This window comes from Amphimedon queenslandica, unplaced genomic scaffold (assembly GCF_000090795.2).
Source record: "Amphimedon queenslandica unplaced genomic scaffold, v1.1 AMPQUscaffold_13010, whole genome shotgun sequence".
Taxonomy (NCBI): Eukaryota; Metazoa; Porifera; class Demospongiae; order Haplosclerida; family Niphatidae; genus Amphimedon; species Amphimedon queenslandica.
Window position 1 is genome coordinate 29,950 of NW_003546754.1, and position 24,377 is coordinate 54,326.

General features: G+C 35.8%; 2 protein-coding genes across 3 annotated transcripts in view; both read right to left on the minus strand.

Annotated features, from left to right (window-relative positions):
• LOC100637684 (uncharacterized) overlaps nucleotides 1-1,624 on the minus strand; it is an 8,536-nt gene extending 6,912 nt beyond the window's left edge. The window contains exon 1 of the mRNA XM_003389653.3: nucleotides 1,499-1,624. The gene's annotated coding sequence lies outside the window, so the exon portion shown is untranslated. The remainder of the gene's footprint in view (nucleotides 1-1,498) is intronic.
• Nucleotides 1,625-1,798: 174 nt separating this feature from the next.
• LOC100638438 (thioredoxin reductase 2, mitochondrial-like) lies at nucleotides 1,799-22,431 on the minus strand. Of its 2 annotated transcripts, XM_003389659.3 has the most exons (20): nucleotides 22,328-22,431; nucleotides 22,165-22,269; nucleotides 22,050-22,106; nucleotides 21,500-21,594; nucleotides 21,223-21,284; nucleotides 21,059-21,133; nucleotides 20,851-20,929; nucleotides 20,666-20,728; nucleotides 20,550-20,620; nucleotides 20,482-20,501; nucleotides 20,310-20,401; nucleotides 20,044-20,220; nucleotides 18,270-18,300; nucleotides 18,054-18,190; nucleotides 17,826-17,921; nucleotides 14,833-14,925; nucleotides 13,931-14,002; nucleotides 13,448-13,548; nucleotides 11,285-11,456; nucleotides 1,799-2,122 (listed from the first exon to the last, which is right to left on the minus strand). In XM_003389659.3, exons 1-19 carry the CDS (start codon nucleotides 22,407-22,409, stop codon nucleotides 11,333-11,335), a joined length of 1,632 nt encoding a protein of 543 aa, XP_003389707.2. In that variant the 5' UTR covers nucleotides 22,410-22,431; the 3' UTR covers nucleotides 1,799-2,122; nucleotides 11,285-11,332. The 2 variants fall into 2 exon arrangements, with proteins under 2 accessions (XP_003389707.2, XP_019857476.1); XM_020001917.1 differs by lacking the exon at nucleotides 1,799-2,122 and having other exon boundaries at nucleotides 11,366-11,456; nucleotides 13,931-14,016.
• Between the last annotated feature and the right edge of the window lie 1,946 nt (nucleotides 22,432-24,377).

A 24,377-nucleotide genomic window follows, 5' to 3' on the forward strand; every position in this document is an offset into this window, starting at 1 on the left:
CAGTCAACAGATGCAGACTTGCCCCGTTGTCTCATACTAGAAGCATGCCAAGAGCCAAGAGGAAGGAATAGTCATTGACTGTGTGTGGCCGGGACTGACCTCTTTGAAGAGAGTCAAACTGCCTCGCTGAATGGAGGCTAATGATATTCATAGAAATGAAGGAATGAATGTAATGATACACAGGTGTTAGAGTAAAGGCAAAGGTGTAGTTGCATTCTTGTCCCTGCATATGCATGTATGTATGTGCATGCTATGTATGTGCGTCCGGATGCTTAATCTTTCCCACTTTCAACCCTTAGTAGTTGCTGCATGTGTGTGGTAAAACATTGCAACGGGTGTTTGTAGTATCAAAACTGGCGCTATTATCAATATCGCTTTCCCTCGCCCTATTTCTTTCTCTTTAGTACTAAAAATGGTTACCCCCCGATTAATCACAAAGGCCATAATTAACTATCACACACATACACACACACATGGTTAAGAAGACTATGCTGTTGTTCTTTATCAATCAGACTATTGTTATTCATAATCTTAGTATGCTTGACTAGCCTCATAACTTTTACAAAGGTGATGAGAAAAACAGCATCTATGCATAATGATGTTATGCATAATGATAGCGGACATGTATATACATGTGTATTTGCATGTACCATGAAAAGACAATAGTACGTGTAGCTAAACAAGATTGCACAAATTGTCAAAGGGGAATAAAGAGATGGCAAGTAAGGTTTCTAATGATTAAAGAAGAAGTACATGTACATTTTGTATGGCACACGACTTGATGACGCACGTACACAAAACATTAGAGGGATCCTTTGAGGAGCCCCTACTAAGAGAAAGAAGATAAGTATGTATCCTCGCACATTCATTTATCAACAACATGAGATAAGCGAGACGTCGTGTAGTTGTTAACACTTCTTCTCACCAGCCTTCTAACTAGTTGTTACCACCTCTAACATGCTTTTGATATAATATTTACAAAGCTATATACTAGCTCTTTTTCCCTCTTCCCTCTATTTGCAAACACATTGGGTTAGGTTACATGTTTGCTTCTCTCTCTCACTCTCTCTCTCTCTGCAATCACGTGCAATAAGTTTAGTGTAATGTAAAAGTTGGATTAATGTTAATGAGAGGCGGTGACTAACAACATTAGCATTATAATTCTCCCTTAGAATAACAAGAGAAGTCTAAATAACAACAATACTAACTAATACACAACAACGGATCTATATATTACTGTATACAGTCACTACATTACTATTATTAGTAGTAGCAGGAGTGCAGCAAAATTATAATGAGATTCATGATACATGGTAGTGAAGTTTTACTACCAAAAGTTGATTTTTACTCTACTTATCTACTATCATGCAACACGTGTGTGTATGTGAGCCATCTCTTTGCGCGCTGCTAGGCCTCCCCTTCGAGGAAGCAGACGCACAGAGCGAGAGAGATTGAGCCATGCATCATCACAGAGAGCAGACATGCTGCACTAACTGACCTTTATGAGGTGGTGGCTTGCAATTTGAAGCTGACGGGACACTCTTGATTCTCCTGTAGTTATGAATCGAGAGACTGCCGGCACATGACACTCTAGCCTTCCTCCTTTCTGCCCTCTTTGTAGGACCAGGAGAGGTTTTATACGCTACAGCATGCATGCTACACAGTAGACCCTCATATAAAATGATGTTATTGAAGCCAAGGAAGTGGATGGCTAAAACGGAAATATACTGACAAACCAAGTCTTCCATTAGTCAGCTATGGCAATTATGAGCTTCTCTCTCCCTCTCTTTGAATTACATAAATCATTCTTCTAATTCTACAAATTTATAAAAAGACGACGTGCAAATTGCACGCCAAAGGGAGAAAGTAGATAATCCAGTTGTTATTGTAGTATGCATAGCTCATACCATCAAGTTACCCTTCCCTTTCATTAAAGGTTTAAAGGATCACTATCACTGAGCAATTGAAGGAGAGAAAGAAAAGGAAGAAAGAGAGAGAGAAAGATAGAGAGAGGAGAGAAGAGAAAAAAGTCGGAAAGACTTCTAAAATGAGAAAAGAATAAACGTTCTCTTGCCAACAGATCAATATCTTGAGTTCAATCACACCCCCGCCTCTTTAAAAACTAGAGAAGACAAAACAAAAAACACTTGAAAATACAAGAAACAAAAGTCAGAGAAAAGCAAACAAACACTTTCATTAAATACACATTAAAACATAAACATAAACTCAATGGTGACACATGAAATAGAGATGAGAGGTAATAATGACATAAAAACTGAGTTACATAAAAACATTATAATTTTAAAAATGTAAAGCAATGATGATAAGTCCAGGTGGGGAATGATCCTATCTACAACACAATGAGGTCTAGCCTCAGTTTACACTGCGTGCTCAGTTCAAAAGGTTCCCCAAACCGGTTTTACCAGTTTTCTGAGATGTGGGAGGGTATGCTGTGGTGAGGAGCCTGCCCGCCCTTTACATCCCGAAGACGGCTCATAGATTGATTATATGGTTTGATACATGTGTAGGAGAGGTAGCTAGTGGTCGGCCTGAGTTTATACTTGTAGTCCAGCCTGTGTAAACTGACATACCTCTTCAGGATAAGTCAATAAATTAATTGGATTATGAAGTTTTGCCTAAAAGACAAGTCGTCTACCCAAAAATTACACACACACACACACACACACACACACACACACACACACATAGAGATAAAATGACACACACAGAGAGTATGTGAGTAGTAAAAGAGAGGAGGAGACATGGACACCAAACACACATGTAGGTACAACTCCATGTACACAGACAGAAGCACAAAGGCATAGTTTACTATATGTTTACAGGTAATTAGAGTTGCTATATAAATTAACATCACCTCCAACCCACTCTCCCTTCCTCTTCTAATATAGTGGGTCTAACTGAGGACATATAATTGTGTAAACTGTGAGCCTGCAGTAGTTAGTTTACCAGAGAGGAAAGAGAGACAGAGAGTCTCTTGTGGTCAGAATTGCTTAAAAGGCAAGTTTACACAGCCTGTGTACAGGTAGAAGCTATACATCTCTCTGTAGGATATAATAATTATTGACAGAAGAGGCCATGAGTGTACATGCATGTGAATATTTCGTATGGGTTTGTGTATCAGTGGTCAGTGTGCAGTATTATGATGTGTGATCATCATAGTGAAATAAAAATTTAACAGCCATTGTCATATCACACACGAGAATAATTAGAGTAAACAGAAAGAGAGAGAGAGAGAGGAAGGAAGGGAGAGAGAGAATGAGACTACTGCCCCAGGAAACAATCACAAATTACGCAAACATGCACACTTAAAAAGATTTTAATTGTTAGAGTAGATGAATTGTTAAACTACAAATAAGATTATAAAAGACACAAATGTACATGTACATGTATGTACGTATGTAATGCACGTACTGAATGCACGACATGCATGTGTAATACACATTCCCAGAGAGGCAAGCGTAGCTATCTATAGCTAGCCAAGTCATTCCTACTGTGTGGTGAGTAATACTTTGAGAGTTTTGGCATGATTGTTTATTGGCATGGAATACAGACAATAAGTCAATTACATAAAGAAAGAAAGAAAGAAAGGCCAATAAGAAAGAGAGAGAGAGAGAGAGGGGGAGAGAAATAGAGAGAAAGAGGAAAGAGAGGAGAGAGAAAATGAATAAGAGCCATGATAAGTATCAAAGCGGTTAAGTGGGAGAACAAGTGTTAAGTGTTCAACAAGATTCATGGTCAATAGGCACTGCCCTATGTTATGTGATGCCCTCTTGAATCAAGTGCCTTATGCTCTTCAGACAAGTGGATACCAGCCCACAGCCACTTGTACATACCTCAAAGGAGGAGCTATGAAGTGATTAGAGACCAAAAACATGTTCAAATAAAGTCATGCACAGTATTACAAGTATATAATTATATAAATAAATTTATAGAGAGAGAGAGAGAGAAAGAGAGAGAGAGAGAGAGAGAGAGAGAGTAATTAAAGAAGATGAGGAAAGAGTGGTTGTACCCATGATAGAGGAAAGGGAAGGCTGATAAAGAGCAGGAAAGTGAGAGGGCAAGAGAGGCCAGATAAGATTACAGAAAAAGAATAGAGGGCAATTGCTGTTCCTGTTGATCAATGTTCCCTTACATTTATTTACTACACAAAGTAAGTCCCTATTACTGGACATTCAGTCTGGCTACACACAAGGCATGGACACATGCTAGAGTCATTAACAGCATAACGACGCGTTGGCATTAACATCAATAGTGATATAAAAGTGTACACACAAAACTAGAAGAAAGGGACAGAGAGAGAGAGAGAGAGAGAGAGAGGGAGAGAGAAGATATGCAATCACTCTTACTCTACTTAGTCATTTGCCAAATGTATATTCATGACTTAAATGCAAAAATAACAAAGTATCCTTGACAACACAGCTGTTGCCACGGAGCTACTATATTGATAGTACAGAGAGAGAAAGAGAGAGTATGCATAATGCCTTCCTTTGTTTTAAACAAGGCAGTGAAACCACATACAGACACAACAAAAGAGAGAGGAGGGAGGGAGAAAGAGAGGGAGCCAAGGTTGTATATACATTGTATGTTATACACTCAGTACAGGTACAAAATAGACATTATGCCACACATACTCTACACCAAGAGTAATTAAATATTTAAATTATATTTGAGCTAAATATACAATATCGATTTTAAAATTACATTTGGCATCATAATTCGGAACCAATTAATTATTTACATGCAGTCGTACACAACAATACATTGATTCTAAATGTCATTAATCCACACCCAATAATAAAGGCTAGGGTTCAGAGACAGCCTGCTGCTTTGTCTATAGGAAATAACTCATGCATAGTTTTGTCTGTAAATGCAATGAAACACACATACATACATATACACATGTGAATAGTGAAATTGATTATGTAATTAAGTATATAAGTACTCTAACAGTCAGTCCTAGTTTGAGTGTGTGTGTGTGTGTGTGTGTGAAGGGACGGATGATATGAGTGCATGATCATAAATCCCAGAACTCCAACAATAGCCTTTTCCCATAAGGTGGTAATTAGATTAGGACCCACCCTCATTATAATACATCTGGTTCTCATTAAAGAGAATAATTTAACACAATCACCACCACATACAAATACAAATGGACTCCACTCAATAGCTCCTGAGACTACAATACTACACTAGTACTGATGATGAGTATCTCAAAATGGTCCCCATGGAAGCTAATAATCTCCATTAGGCAGTTGCTAATTTGAATGACTGACTACATTAGTTCCTTTATAAAGAAAAGCTGATATAAGGCTCTGGTTAGTTACAAAGACTCACTACTGTATGTATATATTGACATTCAGACAGTATGAAAACACTGGAGTAATACACGCATGCACAAAAATAATATACTGGATTGTGGTCACATGCACACAAAAGAGCACTCAAAATGCACTTCATACATGTACATGTGTATATGTATATATATATTATATATATAATCAAAATAACATAATAATAATAATATTATAATAATATAATAATGATAATGATATAAATAATACTATATAGCATTATGATAGTACAGTAGGCTTATGTGTACTGGAGTATGCAGACATTGTATGCATGATAGAGTATAGTACATAACAATACAAAAAGAGAGCCAAGCTATTGTTCACTACAAGGATTCATCCCCATATACATGCACTGTATTAACTATACACATGTACACACGTATACATGTACATGCATTTATACATGTACACGTAGTAGAGAAAGAGGGTCGGGAAGAGAGGGAGAGTAAAGAGTACATTTACATAAAATAATGATAATAATACCGACTGACTGTGTGTGTGTGTGTGTGTGTGTGTGTGTGCCCAAGCTGTGTATAATGAGGCAATTATTGCAAAGGTTTAAGTAATTTAGCAATTAAACAGATGAGAGATGAGTGGAGGCCATAGAATCAAAACAAATCAGACTATAATAATATTAATTTGAATTTTTGTAGAGCTGCTTCAGTGATGATGGAGAAAGAGAGAGACAAAGAGAAGAAAAATAGAGAAAAAAGACACATAAAAGAGAGAGAGAGCTACATGTAATTAAGAATCCTTTTTATATAGAAATGATCATGCTTGCATATCTCATTATGTGTGTGTGTGTAAACATACATACATGTACATGTACATGTAGGTGTGGGTAGATGGTGCTGTGAATAAAGTGCTTATAAGCACACTCACATCACATCCTATTGAAGCAATAGCATGGGGATACGTGTGTGCACTGGGCTTTATAACAATACGTACATGTACATGTCCATATATGTACGTGTATAATAAAGTCAATCAAGATCACACTAGAATGGCTGCTAATAAATTCTTAATTATGTCTACATGTGTTCATAGTCAGGAGCTTAGCTCTAATAATGAGAGAAGTGGGTTAATGAATAAAGAGTGAGTGGGCAGGTGGGGAATTATACAAAGCATCATGTACATGCGTGGTGCCACAAGTCTGATTGAAACCAGATGGCAATTAGCTGGTCCATTAACTGAGACACACCATACAGTACAGAGACACACACAGAGTTCAATTGTGGTCTCTCTCTCTGTGTTTGTGTCCATGTAGCGATTCCATAGTTCCATGGTGAGCTAAGAGAATCTTCTGGTATCCATTTCAGGAAAATATAATCAATATTGGCTAAAATTAAATTTTGAGATCAAAGTCAGCTCAAACTTTCTAGAAAGCATATGACACTTATACATGTATGTATTCAGAGCCATTTTTGGTGAAAGATAACCATCAATGAAAATAAAATACAATGTACAGCCATTAGTGAGTGACATGGTAATGAAAGGGAAAGAGGAGACGAAGTAAAGGGAGAATGAGAAGTGGAGAATGAGGAATACAAAGAAAGACAAGTGAAGCAAAAACAAAGGACAACATAATTGACATTATTAAGAACAATATGATCATTCAGCCCCTTATCACTAACACATGTACATGGACTGTGATACTGTACACAGACACATGACAGAACTAGAGTGACTAATGATGATGGACACAATAAGAGACATGACAGTTATTCTGAGGCCTATCTTAACTGATGGATTTATCAGTAACAGTGTACTTTGAGAGATATTACACTCTACCAACGGTTGCAACAAGACCAGATCAGTACTACCTACCACTGACTGATAAGAGAACAGAAAAGACAACATTAAGAGCGAAAGGGAGAGCTGACTGGCGCTACTGACTCAACAGTGACCACCTGCTCATCAATACACTGTACAAACAATTGATATTAGCTAGGCTTAACGCATAGTTTATAATGAAAACAGAGAGAGAGAGAGAGAGGGAGAGAGCATTAAAAAGAGTAAATTCCATTACTTCATGCCGACCACTACACACTATTATTACTACTACTGTGGTTGTGTATGCATTGCGTCCTATTCCTCTTATTCGTACACTCTCACATGATAAACATACTGTGTCCAGGAATCAAGCGCTAAACAGATTAAATCAAACATCATGTCAACAAACCACTCAACGATAAAAGAAATGAAATCTAATCACACCTCGTTAGCTGCACACATGCACGCCCAGCACCAGCTGTCCCTCATTCCCTTTGATCAATCAAATATATGATTTTATGAACCAACTTAGACTTTGCAAGGCTATAGATTGTACAGCTAGTATGAAAAGTGATGCAATTCTTAGAATGGTACACAAGTCTGCAATAAGGCTTCAATGGCTCTGTAGTACACATAGACACATACATACGTACATGTACATGTACGTGTACATGTACATGTACACACGTACATGTACATGTACATTATGTAGAAATTTAACAGCTACCCAATACATGTATATGTAAATGTAGAGGTATATTAGGATTTAAGCCTTCAATTAATAGTGTCAGAGCATTGAACCAGATAATTGAGAGATTTTTGAAAACAAAATCATATAAAGAGATCAGTGCAGGAGAGATATGTATTAATGTATCAAGTCATGTAAACAAACATATGATAGACATAGACACTCGTGGAGCCCGGTCCATATTAAGACATAAAAATGAATGACTGATGTCAGAGCAGCTTCATACTAGTGGAGAAACAAATTCAATTAGACAAAAACGACAAATTGTATTACATTAGAGGCAGGAAACATGGCTGAATGGCTTCAACGATACATGAACACGATACAAGGGACACTGGAGGCAGAAACAGGAACAGAACATTTAATAAAAATGTACAGTATTTGTACCTTAGTAGAAAAATTAAATAATAATAAAATGACGGTACGTGCACATAATGCAAGTAGCGCAGCCCTAATCCCATGTACAAGAACATGGTATAATGTTACACTTTATATGTACATGTACATGTACATGTACATGTATTGCAGGGCATGTACCGTACACACATACAAGTACATGAACATGTACTTAATGACATTAAATAACAAGTACATATAAGTACATATTACTCATGAAAGGGAGCAAGGTCACTGGGGAAGGGGCAGCTGGTGTGTGTGTGTGTGTGTATACACGAGCTACCTTTTATTCAAATTAGTCTGAGAGTTGGTGCTTATGGCTATTAGGAGTCAATTCAGAATCCATATTAAGGCTGTCCATCACCATGTCATAAAGAAAATAAGAGAGAGAGAGAGTCAGCAAGTCTAGCCCTCAGGTATAACCTACAAGTGCCTTGTTATACAACAAGCAGAGTGACACATTCACATTTACATGTATGATCTCTCTCCCTCCCTCTCTCTCTCTCTCTCTAGATTTACATGTACATGTACATGTAATTCAAGGAATGACAGGTGTTCTGGCAAGGAGAGAGTACTGCAACTTTAGGTTGTGTGTGTGTGTGTTTTCTTTAACTTTTTATACTCCTAATCAAAGACCTTTTTCCAACAGATCAAGTGTGCATGTATGTACATTGTGCATACGTGTGTATAGGCATGATTGCTACCATTATATCCCTTTTCTTATTTTCTTCCTTCTCTCAGTCTCCCTTCCATCATATCCCTCACATTTCAAAAGAATTGGCTGTCAGCAAAGTGTGTGGTTTAGGAAGAAAAAGACTGACAGCCACAAAATACATGTACATGTACACGACCCACATCTCCTTGTATACAGTCCCTACATATACAGCTACATTATTCATACAATATGGAGATTAGATGCTGTTCACATACATGTACAGCTACTAATATGGAGGCATTAACATGAATGTACATGTAAAATACATAGAAACCAGGAGCTCCATGTGTACGTGTAAAATGTACATATTAGCTTTACGTGATTGCCTTTAAAGATAAAAATGAGGAAATGAAGGAAGGGAAAGGTTCATGAATAAACCCAAAGGCAGTATAATTTGACACATAATCTACCACAAGATATTACACAAGGCAGTTCACTAATCTTTCATGTTACATGAGTTTACATAACACACATAGGGCTAATTAACTTCTGATAATCATATAGTATTAATAATCTCTCGCTCTTATTTTGTTTTTTGCACCTTTTCCAACATCCCAAATTTCCAAATTACAGTAATACCAATCATGACATTCATTCCATGCAGAAAGAAACAAACACTCACATGTACTACTGCACAATAACAGACACACGCACACACGTACATAAGCACATCACCACTCATATACTACACATCATCCAATCCCTAAAGACATGTACATGTACATGTACATGTACATGAGAGGCTTGTCTTGGTCTGTGGAAGGGTCAATCAACCCGAGAGCTCCTCCTCATCTTACCACAGGCTCTTCTCCCAGCAATTAAATCAAATTAGTCTTGGCTCTCCATGGCAACAAATGGATCATCATCATAGCAGCTGGAAAGATTCCACACTAATGCAATACAGAGCCAAACCCAGTGTACTTTAATTCCCTCTCTCTCTCTCTCTCTCTCACGACCTAACCTCACACATACAGTACATGTACTGCATTCCTTGTGACACATGATAGCATTGTAACGGTGCCATGGGACTAGTTTCCATAGAGACCAGTTGTGATATGCAGGTAGGTAAATTTACAATACGGATATACATAGCCACAAAATTAATTAAAATGACTATTACTGATAAACACACACACACATACATGTATACATAAATACGCATACATGTACATGTACATTCATTAATATAGTACTGTAGAATTACATTGGTAGTATTGGATAATGAAACTATAGGGAATAGAGGAAATTAAAGGAGCCAAGCTAAAAATGCATTATAAAGGGGATTAAAGGTCACAGGCAACATGAGCACATGTATAACACATGCTTTAAATCATCGTGTAGGGAAATATGGTGTTTGTGCACAAACAAGGAGACTATTGGCATAAACATGACCATCATCATCATCACCCATAAACCACAGAAGGAGACATGAATGGTTGCAGACTAAGAGAATGAAGGGAAGGGCCATAAAGCTTACCCTAACTCAGTCCCTCTGTCATGAAATAACTTCCCCTGACTGTATTATAATAATTGATTAAAGTTATTTCTATCAAAGTGTCTCAAATTTCCCACCAAAACAAAACTGATTATACATAATGTGCATAAAAATTCCCCCCAGAAACTCTCCAGCTGGAGAGAGAAAGAAAAAAGAGATGGATACATAAGATAGGGTTATCTGTAAGGGGATTTATAGGCGTATCACATTTCATGGAATATATCATGATGATGTCTTATGAAAACACTCACTTAGAGTAAGAAAGAAAGAGAGAAGAGAGAGAGATATTGTAAGTGATTAAATGTGCATACACAGACAGACACTACATTTTGTCGATAGAATAACACATTTAATGCAAATTAACTGATTCTATTGCATGTATGTATAAGCACAAGTACATTATGCATAGTACAAGATTCATGTACATGTACATGTACATCCGTTAAATCAAACAGAGAGAGAGAGAGAGAGAGAGAGTGGGGGGGGGAGCACTGATAATAAATCCTGTTTCTAACCACAACATGATCAATGATAAAAGGATTCACTAGTTAGTTTTTAACACTTTCACATGCAAACAACCTTGATAAAAGGTAATGCATATACATGTACATGTACGTGCACAGTTTTAATAATAATAATAATAATAATAATAATAATAATAATAATAATAATAATAATAATAATAATAATAATAATAATAATAATAATAATAATAATAATAATAAATATGACATAATAAACCACATAAAACTGCTGCAGCATGCAATATAAAATATATAAATTACCTCATCTTGATTGGTTACACAGTGGAGGACAAGAGAAGAGATTTAGCCTCAGCAGGCAGTGACTGTTGGGTCTTCCCCCGAACTCTTAGTTATATGTAACTTGACAACCTCCTCTGCTACAGTTGGATGTATACCCACTGTGGACTGTATGTCTCTCATTGTAATACCACGTCTACAAGGGAAGGGTAAGGAGAAAGAGGAAGAGAGAGAGAGGGGAAGCATAATAAAAGACACATATAGCATAGGTCATCAATGACATAAAAGCATAACATAGTGAGACCCCGTGGTACCGCAGAGATGGATTCATGAGAGAGGAATGAGGAAGGAAGACAAGAGTATGAAACAATGCTATGCTCTTAATAAACAATCAAATACTCATTACACACACCATTAAACCCTAATTCCATTGTTACATACAATTAGACTTACACAATCGGATGTGTATGGTACAGTTACAATAAGACATACGGGTACACAGACCACCAAACCACTAGTACACATCAATACTAGTATAATCAGTGAACTCTATCATCTCAGGTACTGGATGGGTACACAGGTCTTTCACCTCTCCCACTCTCTCCCTCTCTCTCTTTCTCTCTCCCTTTCTCTCTTTCTCTCTCTCTTTCTCTCTCCCTCTCTCTCTTTCTATCTCCCTCTCTCTCTTTCTCTCTCTCTTTCTATCTCCCTCTCTCTCTTTCTCTCAGTCTATTAGGTTATCAGAGTTACCAGCACAGCACCATGTTCATAAACACATACACCCTATGAATAACCTAAAACTGATACCCTATCCATCCCAACACATGTTCAGTTATTCTATACTTGACCTGCAGAGAGGATGAGGAGGGAACATGATACACATTTGCCTCCCTCAGCTAGTCTGTTATTATTTGCCACAGCTGATAATCTTAACAATATGCTGACAGTTGTTATTAGTGACTCAGAGATCTGACTAGGGGGAAGTTCCATGGCTATCAAACAGCCTGGAGGGCAGGTCAGAGGGTAACTATTATCCTCTTAAAGCACTTAAAGACTACAACAACCACACAACCTCAGTATTGTGTAAAGCAGGGCGCCATCAGTAGCAGCTGTTTAATAAGAGATATACTTGTTATAAGCTCCTCCCTAACACCAGATTAGTGGTCTGTGAGGTATAGGGCAATATAAACCTCTTATGAATAAACAATGACACTACATATAATACAGTCTTTTGTATCTAATTGACTCTTTGGATCTTTAATTCTCCCCCTCACCCTTCCCATACATGTAGTGCTACAGGTACTGAAGAACATACAGGGAGATACTCCAAGAGTTTTAGTAGAGTAGCTTTGTTTCCCCTACCCTATTGTTTGTACCCAATAAGTATCAATTACAGTGTGTGGTTTAATACAGAAGGAACTCTCCCACTTCTCTCTCTCTCCTTTAGTTCTCATACCCTTCCTCCCCCTCTCCCTTTATCTACAGCAAGTTGCCAAACAACCAAACCACACACATACACAACACGCAATACGCTTCACCCACATACATCATACATTGAACATACACGCAATACACATCCAGTACGTCATACACACACGTAGTAGTACAGTGTACGCATAAACATGTGGTTATGACATACTACATATAACAGTGCACCCATATATTCAATACAATTATACAATGTAGTAGAAAACAAAGGGGGACGCTGCCCCACATAGTCCTATACTGTATAGGGAGTGACTGAGAGGGTGGAATGAGAAGCATTTGAAGGGCATCATTATTGGATTCCAGGATGTGTATCAATCTGTGTAATCAAATTAAAAGGGAGAGAAACACCAAACCACACTGTACAACTACATGTACACAAGCACACACACACACAAAAAGACAATTCAAGCATGTACATGTACATGTACTGCTGCATGTCCATATTAACGACATACATGTATATGTAATGTACTTGAGCTACTGCAACAGTTTATTCTACATTGTACATGTACATGTACATGTACATGTACATGCATGTGCACAGAATAGGATTCATTGTAGATAATAACAAATCAAGTAATAATAAAATAATAATAACAAAGAAGCCAATAAATACTAATAGGGCTGCACCACAATATGGTAATTTAATTCCCCTCTTTTCTCCTCTCTTGGTCGCCCTCCTCTCCCTCCCCCACTCACTTTATGGCTACAGCAAACCCTTGAACAACCTCACCGGCATTAGGGCCAGTCATATGAAGACCAACAACTCTCTCCCTCCCTTCAGTGGCAGCACAAACAACCTAAAGAATAAGAGGAGTAGACTGACATTAGCAAGTATCAGTTCCATTACTCCAGTTAATGAGGTGCAGTAGAATGAATGACAATGATATAATGGTACTACATGGTCATGGTTTCCCCACAGGATTTTGGCATGTGCTCATGCAGCTTCTTGTCAGTGGATTGTCAAGTTGCTTAAAAACTGGGCAAAATAGCCTGTACTGTATAGTACAGGCTATTTCAACAAAAATCACAATAAAAGAATCTTCTGTTTAATAATTTTTTCTGATACATATATACATGATTTTATGTTGTGTATCAAATTCGAGCTCATTCCAATCAAATTTTGATTTTTTGTGAACTTTGTGGGAAATTCTGTATATGGTAATGCAGACATGACGATACCTTAATATAACATTGATTGCTGTTACGGAATGGTAAGTAATACTCCAGTGGCTTATAAAATGCATGGAACACCTATACAAAAAATGCTAATAATAATAATAAAATAAAATAATAAAATAATAATGATAATAAATGATATCAAAAACATCTTAGCAATAACAATATACAGTGTACTAGGGAGCCGGTAGAGCTGGAGGACAAAGAGATGGAGGGGACCAACAACAAGCATAAGGAAAGAAGGAGGCAGTGGAAATAAGGAAACACTAATAAATGAACTATAGTCAGAGGAAGAAAACAAATCCTGGGGAGAGACCCAAATGCATGCACACTGTACGTGGAAACCAGCAACATGTCAACTTATATGCCACCCAAGTAAGTCTTCCATTAATTATAAGAGGAGACACCAAGGAGACAAGAAGGGACACCACTTAACCACACACCAACAAACCAGAACTAACACAGTATCTATGACACTTCTTGTAGTAAGCATAAATGACTGATAAGAGAAACCCTTCTTGTGGTTTTCCCCCTAAAGTACGACCGTGTTATCTAAGAGTTCATATTTAATATCAAAACATGTGAGTACCGGTATACCATTACGGACGTGTAGCACAAGTGGATCAATGCATATAAGTCCATGATACAATATGGGCAGTGAACATGCATATGCATGTAGCATGAATTATGCTGTACTTGTAGTGAATCAAAAAGGAAAGGAAGGCCTAGATGTGCATGTATCTAACAAGGTAATGCTGAGCAGTATCATTGATCAATAATAATGATAACACAAACCACAATGATAATAAGTATAGATTTATATAAAATAATAATAATAAATATTAAAATGGTACAATCATTTGCACACCATACCAAGTCATAGTTTAATATTTATTTGTTCTTACTTCGACATTCTCTTCTCCAAACTGATCAATGGCTTGTCTCTCAGTAAACCCAATGGCTCCATACTCCAATGGAGTGAAGACTGTTGTAGGAACCTGATGCAAAAAATTAACAAATTAACAAATGACATTAGAGGCTCACAAAAATAATTATTAGCATGCACGAGCATGTATATCTGCTGTGGCAACCATTACAAGGTATGAGGGCATACATGTTGCATGCGTAACACGTGTATAATGTACATGTACATGTGTAGACACCACATGTCCTATGCGCTGTACACACATACAAGCATCATAGCAAGTAATTGGCATTTCATTCATTCCTAGGTACATAACGTCACGAGCATTCTTGAGCGTTTTTCAACCTGGAGTTCACACATGTCAACAGACTCAACAGAGCCATCAACAACACAAAACAATTTACAATAAGGAAATATGGGGCCATACATACATACATACATACCACGAAAGTACATCAATAAAAGTACATCGATACTCTAATTTACGTGCGTAATGCATGATGTGTGTAGGTGACTGGTTGTCTACCAGTACTGTGTGTGGCATTAGGTGTGTCTCTATAATTCATTCAACATCAGTAGTTCAATGGTTTATTTAGGCAATTATGTTGCTATGATGAGCATGAACACAATTAGCATAACACAATAATTATATCTTATACGGGACAAGCTTATAATGCAGCACGTAAGCTCATGCAAGCATGGAGTAATCCAATATGAAGTAACGTGATTATTGACATATGTATCCAGGCAACTAATAAAATGACAATATAGATCCAATTATTTCCTAAAGGGAAACACATAAACAAACACAAATATGTTGCAGGACTCAATTAGAAGCATTTGCGTATGTTGTGTTTACATATTTTTAATAATAAATGTTAATGAGCTGCCACCGTTTGATCAATATATGGCTTCAAAAAATTCTTGCCTTCGCTATACTGATCTTCCACCTTTAACCCCCTACCCTCTCCTTTCACAAGAGCCTCTAAGATATATCGAACAAGCATATGATTGATGCACGAATGCATGTATATAGACACTTTAATGGATTAACACTATCATTGATAATGTAGTCAAAGCAAACATAATCCGGCAGTCACACACACACACACAATATGTAACAAGTGTATCTGCATGTGCACCTTCCCTCCTCCCTTCCTCTCTCACTCGATACTGTTTAAACAACAATACAAATAACAATATCCCATAATACATGTATTGTAAACAGACGGTCAGATTCCATGTCGGGCCGGCCTGCTGTCACGTATGAACAAACAATCAATTGAAATACAAGACGTATGCATGCACATAAATGTACACGAACAACGTAGTGTAGATGATTTGTACTACACAAAAGAAAAAGAGTGAGAATGACTGTATACAGTACGTGTATGTGTCACTTTTTGTAGTAAACACAGGCTCTAAATGCTACAGGCATCCACTAGTAGTTCTTTGTAAGAGAGAAAGACACACACATACAAAATAGTACACAAACTATACTTCAAAATCACTATATTACCATATTAGCAATTATAGTACACACACTCAACACAATTATATATTTAAATGCATAAATACAATGCAATGATTTATGCATACATAGCAATGCACATACCAATAATAAAGTACATGTGTAGCAAGGCACACACACAAGTTTATATTATACTCACTCACTGAACATAAGTACTGTTACAACATACAGTATACAGTCGATCCTCATGAATCGATAATAGGTAGGTATCAATTGTTATGACTGATATCTTTCCCTCAACCCACACAAACTGACTCTCCTCTAACGAGTGACGGACACACACACCTCAATATTAATCAGGGAATCAAAACAAAATCAAAGGGATAAAGGATGTGGCTATGACTTTCCCCACATAAAGTGGGCGTGAGACAGTAAATACATAATCATCAGACTCATGGACAGAGAACATGGTAAACTAGTAAAAGGTACTTTTTTCAATGTGATAGATGTTATCATTAAAATGATGAGCTGGTATGATTAAGTGTAATAAAGTACATAAAAGGTATAAAGTAACTCCCACCCACAAGAAGAACGTGACCTGAAGACACACCAAAATGAATTCATTTTGTTATATCGAGTGTACTTCGTGCTGTCTGGATGGGTGTGAATGGTTAGAATGCCGTAAACAATTATCAGTACTGTATAGTACATATCTCTTCCAAGAGAAAGCGACAAAGGTACATGGAATGGAAACAAAACATATTTCAAGAATTGCACAATGTACATTACATGGATGCGCATCTGTGCAGTGTACATAGGTAAGATTAATGATTACGATTAATAAAGTACATAAAAGGTATAAACTCCCACCCACAAGAAGAACGTGACATGAAGATCGACACACGCAATGAATTTATTTTACTATATTGAGCTGTCTGGATGGGTGTGAATGGTTAGAATGCCGTAAACAATTATCAGTATTGTATACTATATCATACTCCCTTCCAAGAGAAAGTAAGAGCCTTGGAATGGAAACAAAACATCTTTCAAGAATCACATTAGATCCATATGCATCTGTCCAGTGTACACAGGTATGCTTTATAGTACATTAAAATATTTTTAAAAATCACACACACACACACACACACACACACACACTCATTGTCAGTAGTGCATGTAAACTAATGAATGGTTAATGAGGTACAGAATGATATCTAACATCCAAGGGACATAATCACCGACCCATTTTAACATTTAATAGGGTTAATGCCTTGTTTACTAGCTGAATAAATGAATGGATGAATGAATTACTGTATGTGTGTGTGTGTGTGTGTGTGCATTCATGAATGGACAATGTACATACATGTCTATATGACATAATGAACGTCTTGTGAGAACTGTATAGTAATCACACAAAACATGGACTGGCGTCATTATACTTATATGTCGTGGGTCCATATGGTATACATGCATGACGTAAGCTTGTGTTTGTTGTCACTGACCATTTTATAATCCATTAGTTCACTTGAGTTTGAGTATAATCTCTTTGCCAATAGTTTACCAGACATTATGGCTACCGGGGTTAACTCTGGCCTTCCCTAAAAGTAGTTTTATAATTAAAATGACAAAACAGGCGCAGCAATAAAACCGTGCCATTAATTAGAATCGTGTGACACTAATTAGAAACAAAGGAGTCAAGTTCAGTCAACTTGATATTTTTAAAAACTCACTAGAGCCGCGTCACCAATAACAAACACATTAGGCAGACTAGTGGCATCATTATCATCAACTGGAATCTGACAGGTGGAGACATCAGTTTGAATACCAAGTATATCAAGTTTCAAGTCTGTAGTAGCTGCCCTCCTTCCTGTGAGTAGGGGGAGATAGAGGGAGAGATGACTCATAGTGAGACAGGAATGTGAGTGTGTGTGTCTGTGTGTTCTCACCAGTAGCAAACAGAACCGTATCCACAGCAACCTGTGTGGATCAATAAAAAAGGTTTAATAGTGAAGACATAGTGAGGTACATGTAGCTGGGTATGGTGTGAATGACAATAATGACTAATAAGGTGATGTCGTGATTCTGGGAAATTAATGTCATCAGTGGCTCACAGAAACATGTACATGTACATACATGTACAACTACCACCCACACATTGATAGTAATTATACACGATCTACTACTAATTATAATCTCTGTCTGCTTTCAAGATGTACACGTACTGTATGTGTGCTGTGTTTTTGCATGGACAGAGATACATGTATGTATGCAAGGAATATGTGCAGAACAAAAGTTGAACAAGATTATATAGACTAGGACAAAAAGTACACGTGTAATGTAAACAGCAATTGAGCTTATCCTCATTCTTCTCTCTAACCCCTCCCTCTCTCCCTCTCTCTCTATCCATGAGTGTTTCATCAATTCCACTGGGAGAGAATCTATTCCTCTGATATGTCAGTGGGTATGGTATCAGTCGTCACTTATGGTTCTACAGTGAGTACTCTCAATCCCATTGAGACACACAATACTTTCCCCCATTAAAATATTAATGTCTTTAGCTCCATTGAGGAAATATAATATTATATATCTCTTCCTCTCTCCCTATCTCTTGTTACGTGTACTAAAGTATTGCTAATCCCATTGAGACTTTAGCTTAAACTCTTATTGTATGAGGTAATGATGCAACTCTCAGTGGAATTAGTACTGAAGCATGATGATCATGATGATGATGATGATAAAATGACATTTCATCCTCACAGAAGTTACTGTATATAATAAGAAATATGAATTATATATGATATTCAATGTAGTAATGGGGTTAGCCGGTAAGTCAATTTCTAATGAGACTATACTGGTCCTATTGTGACAGTACAACTCTTAACTCCATTATAGTGAGTAACAAATGGCCCCATTACCAGCACACACACACACACACACAAAATTATACCATTAAAGGCAATAAAGTGATATCCTTTTAACTAATCAGTACATGGACACTATTGCTAAATACAGTGCAATATATTACATGCTTTTAACAGTAGTACTATAACAATACAGCTCAACAGTGCACTGTATGTCACGTACATGGTATTAACATTAAGATATGCTCCAGTGAGGCTAGACTGCAACTGTCAGTAGTGTCCATATGATACCCTTGCATCTCTAGTGATGTGTGCACATAAATATGTACGTGAAAGCTAGTGCATGAGTAAATGGGTGTATATACATTAAGTACATAAGAATGAGTAAAAGGGTGTACCATTAAGTACATGTAGCATGTAAAGCAATTTGTAATGAAATAAAGTGATCGGTAGATGTAAGCTGATTATAAGAATGAGTAAATGGATTCAAATGTATGTGAATGGTTTGGTGAGATACACATAGAGAGAGTAAGATAATGTAAGTGTAACTCTATACACTACTCCATAAGTAAGAATTGTAATAGGAGTTTACACAACTCTTTTATGTAACACTTGAAATTCAATTATTGCATGCACTAATGGGCTGTGTTATACAAATGATGCTAATAATGAATAAGAAAAATAGGAAGCTTATTTGTATAAAGTACACACACTGTATGTTTGGTGGTAGGAAATGTGGGAACTAATTATGAGCTAGTGGTAGATTGGTGGAGACACCAATGTGTGTGGGATCAGACCCACAAATATCATAACAACATTATGAAGTGTTAATTATTATTAATTATCAATAAAATATTACCTTGTGCATTTCTTGGCTGCCATTATTATTAGAATTATCTGTACGAGTGGAATAAGAGACTTGAAGCTCTGTCTTCCCGGACTCATTGATTATCCGGTCAACTCTTAAAGGGGTGGAGTCTCTGAGGAATTCAACACCTTCGGCTTCCATGTGGTCTAATACAAGCTTTGATAAATGCTGTAATAAAACAAGAAAATAAAAAATAAAGCTATGTAATGGTTATATACATGTACATGTATAATAAAATACATTCAAACAAAGCTCACTTCGTCAAATGCTTTGAGTGGTTGTGATCGAATCATGACTGATGTCTCATATCCGAGACCGTTCAAGAACCCAGCACACTCTAAAGCAACATCTGATCGGTTCGAAATCAAGGAATCAACAAATCAATAAATTAAGGAAATTGGAAGGAATCAATTATAATATGAAGGATACAACTAGCACCAACTACCAGGCTATACAAAAATAATAAAATATAAAGGAGTATATTCATTCAAAATTACGTTTTCCCTGGTGGTTCCTTTAGAAAGAAAATATCGTCACTTGAAATACCAAACTCTCTGGCACCAGGGACCTGATGAGAACTATAGGAATAGATTGAATTGTCATAGCTACATACCTGATCAGGGAAAGCAGGTCTTCCTCCAACAGCAATAACAATATTATCAGCAGATAATGACATCTTTAAAGAGGAAAGAATGAGGAAGAGAAGAGGAGAGAGGAAAGAAACAGAGAGAGAGAGAGAGGGAGGAATGGAGAGATTACATGCTGTAGGTATTATAAATTAATTATTATTTTGCTAACTTTTTTCCCATTTTTATCTGTAGCTTCTATAGTGTGATTGTCCACAAAGCGACCAAAACAATTATAATAGTCAACTTTTCTAAAAATAATAAATACATAATTATAAATTAGTCCATACATGAAAAAAAAGTTTTAAAATTTAAGGTAAGGTTCATATATCATTATAGTGACATAACATATAGTATGACATGTATAATAAGTTGCTAACTTTTCTTTCAATTGTACTCTATGCCCCCAATTCAATGATAGTATATGATTGCGTACATTGTCCACCAATAAGTTCCTATTCAAAATACCAAAAGTACACATTTCCTTTTACTGACAAAACAACTAATAATGTTCATTTAGCATTTGCAATATACCCTCACTTACCAATCGTGAGTGACGTTTAAGCTAGCATTATTAGAATCCATCCAACCATAACTATACGAGTCCTTTAAAAATATTTAATAAAATCAGGTATGAAGTAACAGCAGTGTGTAACTGATACAACAGAGAGGTGTATACTGTACAGCTAAATGAATTAATTTGTCAAATTAAAATATGCCAATCACCAAAAATTTAGCAATTTGCCCCTCCAAAATTTTCAGCTATACGGTATGTAATATACATATGTACATGTAGCCATCAGTTTATTGTGTAGAGATACCTGTACAGCAGAGTGTATTAGTGATGCTTGATGCATCAGTTTCTTTGGTATGCAACCAACATTGACACACGTACCACCAAGACCCCAACTAGTACCTAATTAGAAAATTAATAATTAATCTTTATCAATGACCCTGTACTATATAGTACAAGGCTTTGGCCTGATTTGAGTCGCTTTAAAAATTCGTAAAAATCCAATTTTTATCGAAATCAGCTCAAATTTGATAATACAACATAAGTGCATGTATATGCATCAGAAAAAATTATAAAAATGGAAAATTATCTCCTAGCCATTTTTGACAAAATACCCTGTACTATAGTACATGGTCTTTGGCCCGATTTATGAGCAACAAATCTACTGACAAGAAACTCAGCACTATGCCAAAATGGCTGTAGGAAACTCTCCCCTTCATGTGTTGAACTCTTCTAGTTATATATAGTTATTATTTTATTATTAATACTGTGAATGAAAGCTTTGGTTCTCTTTTCAATGTTTAAGATTAGCGTGTTTCTTTTATCCGTGTGTTATACAGAATAAATAAATTATATACCTTGAGGTGATGGAGACACATAGTCCAAGACTGCAACTTTCTTTCCTAACTGTGAAGCTACAAAAGTTTAGGCAAAAAAATGAAATTTAGCCAGCATGAACGTAACGAACTATACCTTCCTTAGAGCAAGCAAGACCACCTGACCCACCTCCAATAACAACCAAATCATAATATTTATTACTATTATTATTACTATTAATAATATTACAATTAGCTCTGCCTGAAAAATGGTAAAACATCATCAATTTTTGGTAAATTATATCCATTAAATGGCTTACTCATTGTTAAATGTCTGACTTGGTATGAAAGAGAGCTTAGAAAACCTGTTTTCTTGCTGGATAAAGATGCCATTTTGTTCATTAATTAATTAATAATTATTACTAGCCACACCCTCTACTAGACTAAAATAAAAAGCAAGGTAGACTAGTCTCGCTGTCCGGCTACTTTCTTGTTTTAATCCTTGTTTATTGCTGGAAAAGTCTTTAAGCTTAGGCAGCGTACTTGCTGCCTGTGTTAGTTGAGTCACTTTTATAACTTTGAATCAATGAATTTGTGAACAACTAGCAGTTACCAAGCTACAGTTGCTATGATAATACTGTTTTTGCTTGGTTACTGTTGCTAAGTTAGAAGGAAATTGAACGGGGAAAAATAATTTTTAATTTATTTTTTCATAAAATTTCCTGGGAAATTTAATTTTTTTTCTGAAATAATTTTGCCTGAAAAAATATTCTTTTCCCGGGAAATTTGCCGGAAAGTTAATTTTTCCTGGAAAAAATTAATTAAAAAAATTTTTTCCTGGGAAATTTGCCAGGAAAGTTAATTTTTCCAAAAAAGAAATTAATTTTCCCGGAAATTTGCCAGGAAAATTAATTTTTCCCGGGGAAATTAATTAAAAAATTTTTTCCTGGAAATTTGCCGGGAAAATTAATTTTTAAATTTAATTTTTTTTCCCGAAAAATTTGCTGGGAAAATTAATTTTTCCTGGGAAAATTAATTTAAAAAAATTTTTTTCCCGGGAAATTTGCCAGGAAAGTTAATTTTTCTCAGAAAGAAATTAATTTTCCCGGAAATTTGCCTGAAAAATTAATTTTTCCCAGAGAAATTAATTTAAAAATTTTTTTCTTGGAAATTTGCCGGGAAAATTAATTTTTAAATTTAATTTTTTTCCCGAGAAATTTGCTGGGAAAATTAGTTTTTCCTGGGAAAATTAATTAAAAAAATTTTTTCCCGGGAAATTTGCCAGAAAAGTTAATTTTTCCCAGAAAGAAATTAATTTTCCTGGAAATTTGCCGGAAAAATTAATTAAAAAATTTTTTCCTGGAAATTTGCCGGGAAAATTAATTTTTAAATTTAAATTTTTTCCCGAGAAATTTGCTGGGAAAATTAATTTTTCCTGGGAAAATTAATTAAAAAAATTTTTTCCCGGGAAATTTGCCAGAAAAGTTAATTTTTCTCAGAAAGAAATTAATTTTCCTGGAAATTTGCCGGAAAAATTAATTAAAAAATTTTTTTCCTGGAAATTTGCCGGGAAAATTAATTTTTAAATTTAAATTTTTTCCCGAGAAATTTGCTGGGAAAATTAATTTTTCCTGGGAAAATTAATTTTTCCTGGGAAAATTAATTTTTCCTGGGAAAATTAATTTTTCCTGGAAAAATTAATTAAAAAAATTTTTTTCCGGGAAATTTGCTGGGAAAATTAAATTTTCCTGGGAAAATTAAAATTTTTTCCCGAGAAAATTAATTTTTAAAAAATTTTTTCGGGAAATTTGCCGGGAAAGTTAATTTTTCCCAGAAAGAAATTAATTTTCCCGGAAAGAAATTAATTTTCCCGGGAAAATTAATTTTTAAAACTTTTTTCAGAGAAATTTGTCGGGAAAATTAATTTTAAAATTTTTTCCCAGGAAATTTGCCGGGAAAATTAAATTTTTCTGGGAAAATTAATTTTAAAAAAATTTTCCCCGGAAAATTTGCCGGGAAAATTAAATTTTTCTGGGAAAATTAATTTTAAAAAAATTTCCCCGGAAAATTTGCTGGGAAAATTAATTTTTCCCGAGAAAATTAATTTTTTAAATTTTTTCCTGGGAAATTTGCCAGGAAAGTTAATTTTTGGGAAATTTACCGGGAAAGCTAATTTTGCGGGGAAAATTGCGGGGTAATTTTAAAAGAAAAATGAACAAAAATTAATAGATCTATACTTGCTGTTGCTAAGTTACTGTTGCCAGGCAACAGTTGCCACAATACATACAAGTCGCGCCAACAGCCAGCCAGTACTCTTTTTTTATTTGGCTTTTAAAACATGTTACTTCTATTAAACGAATATCATTTCTC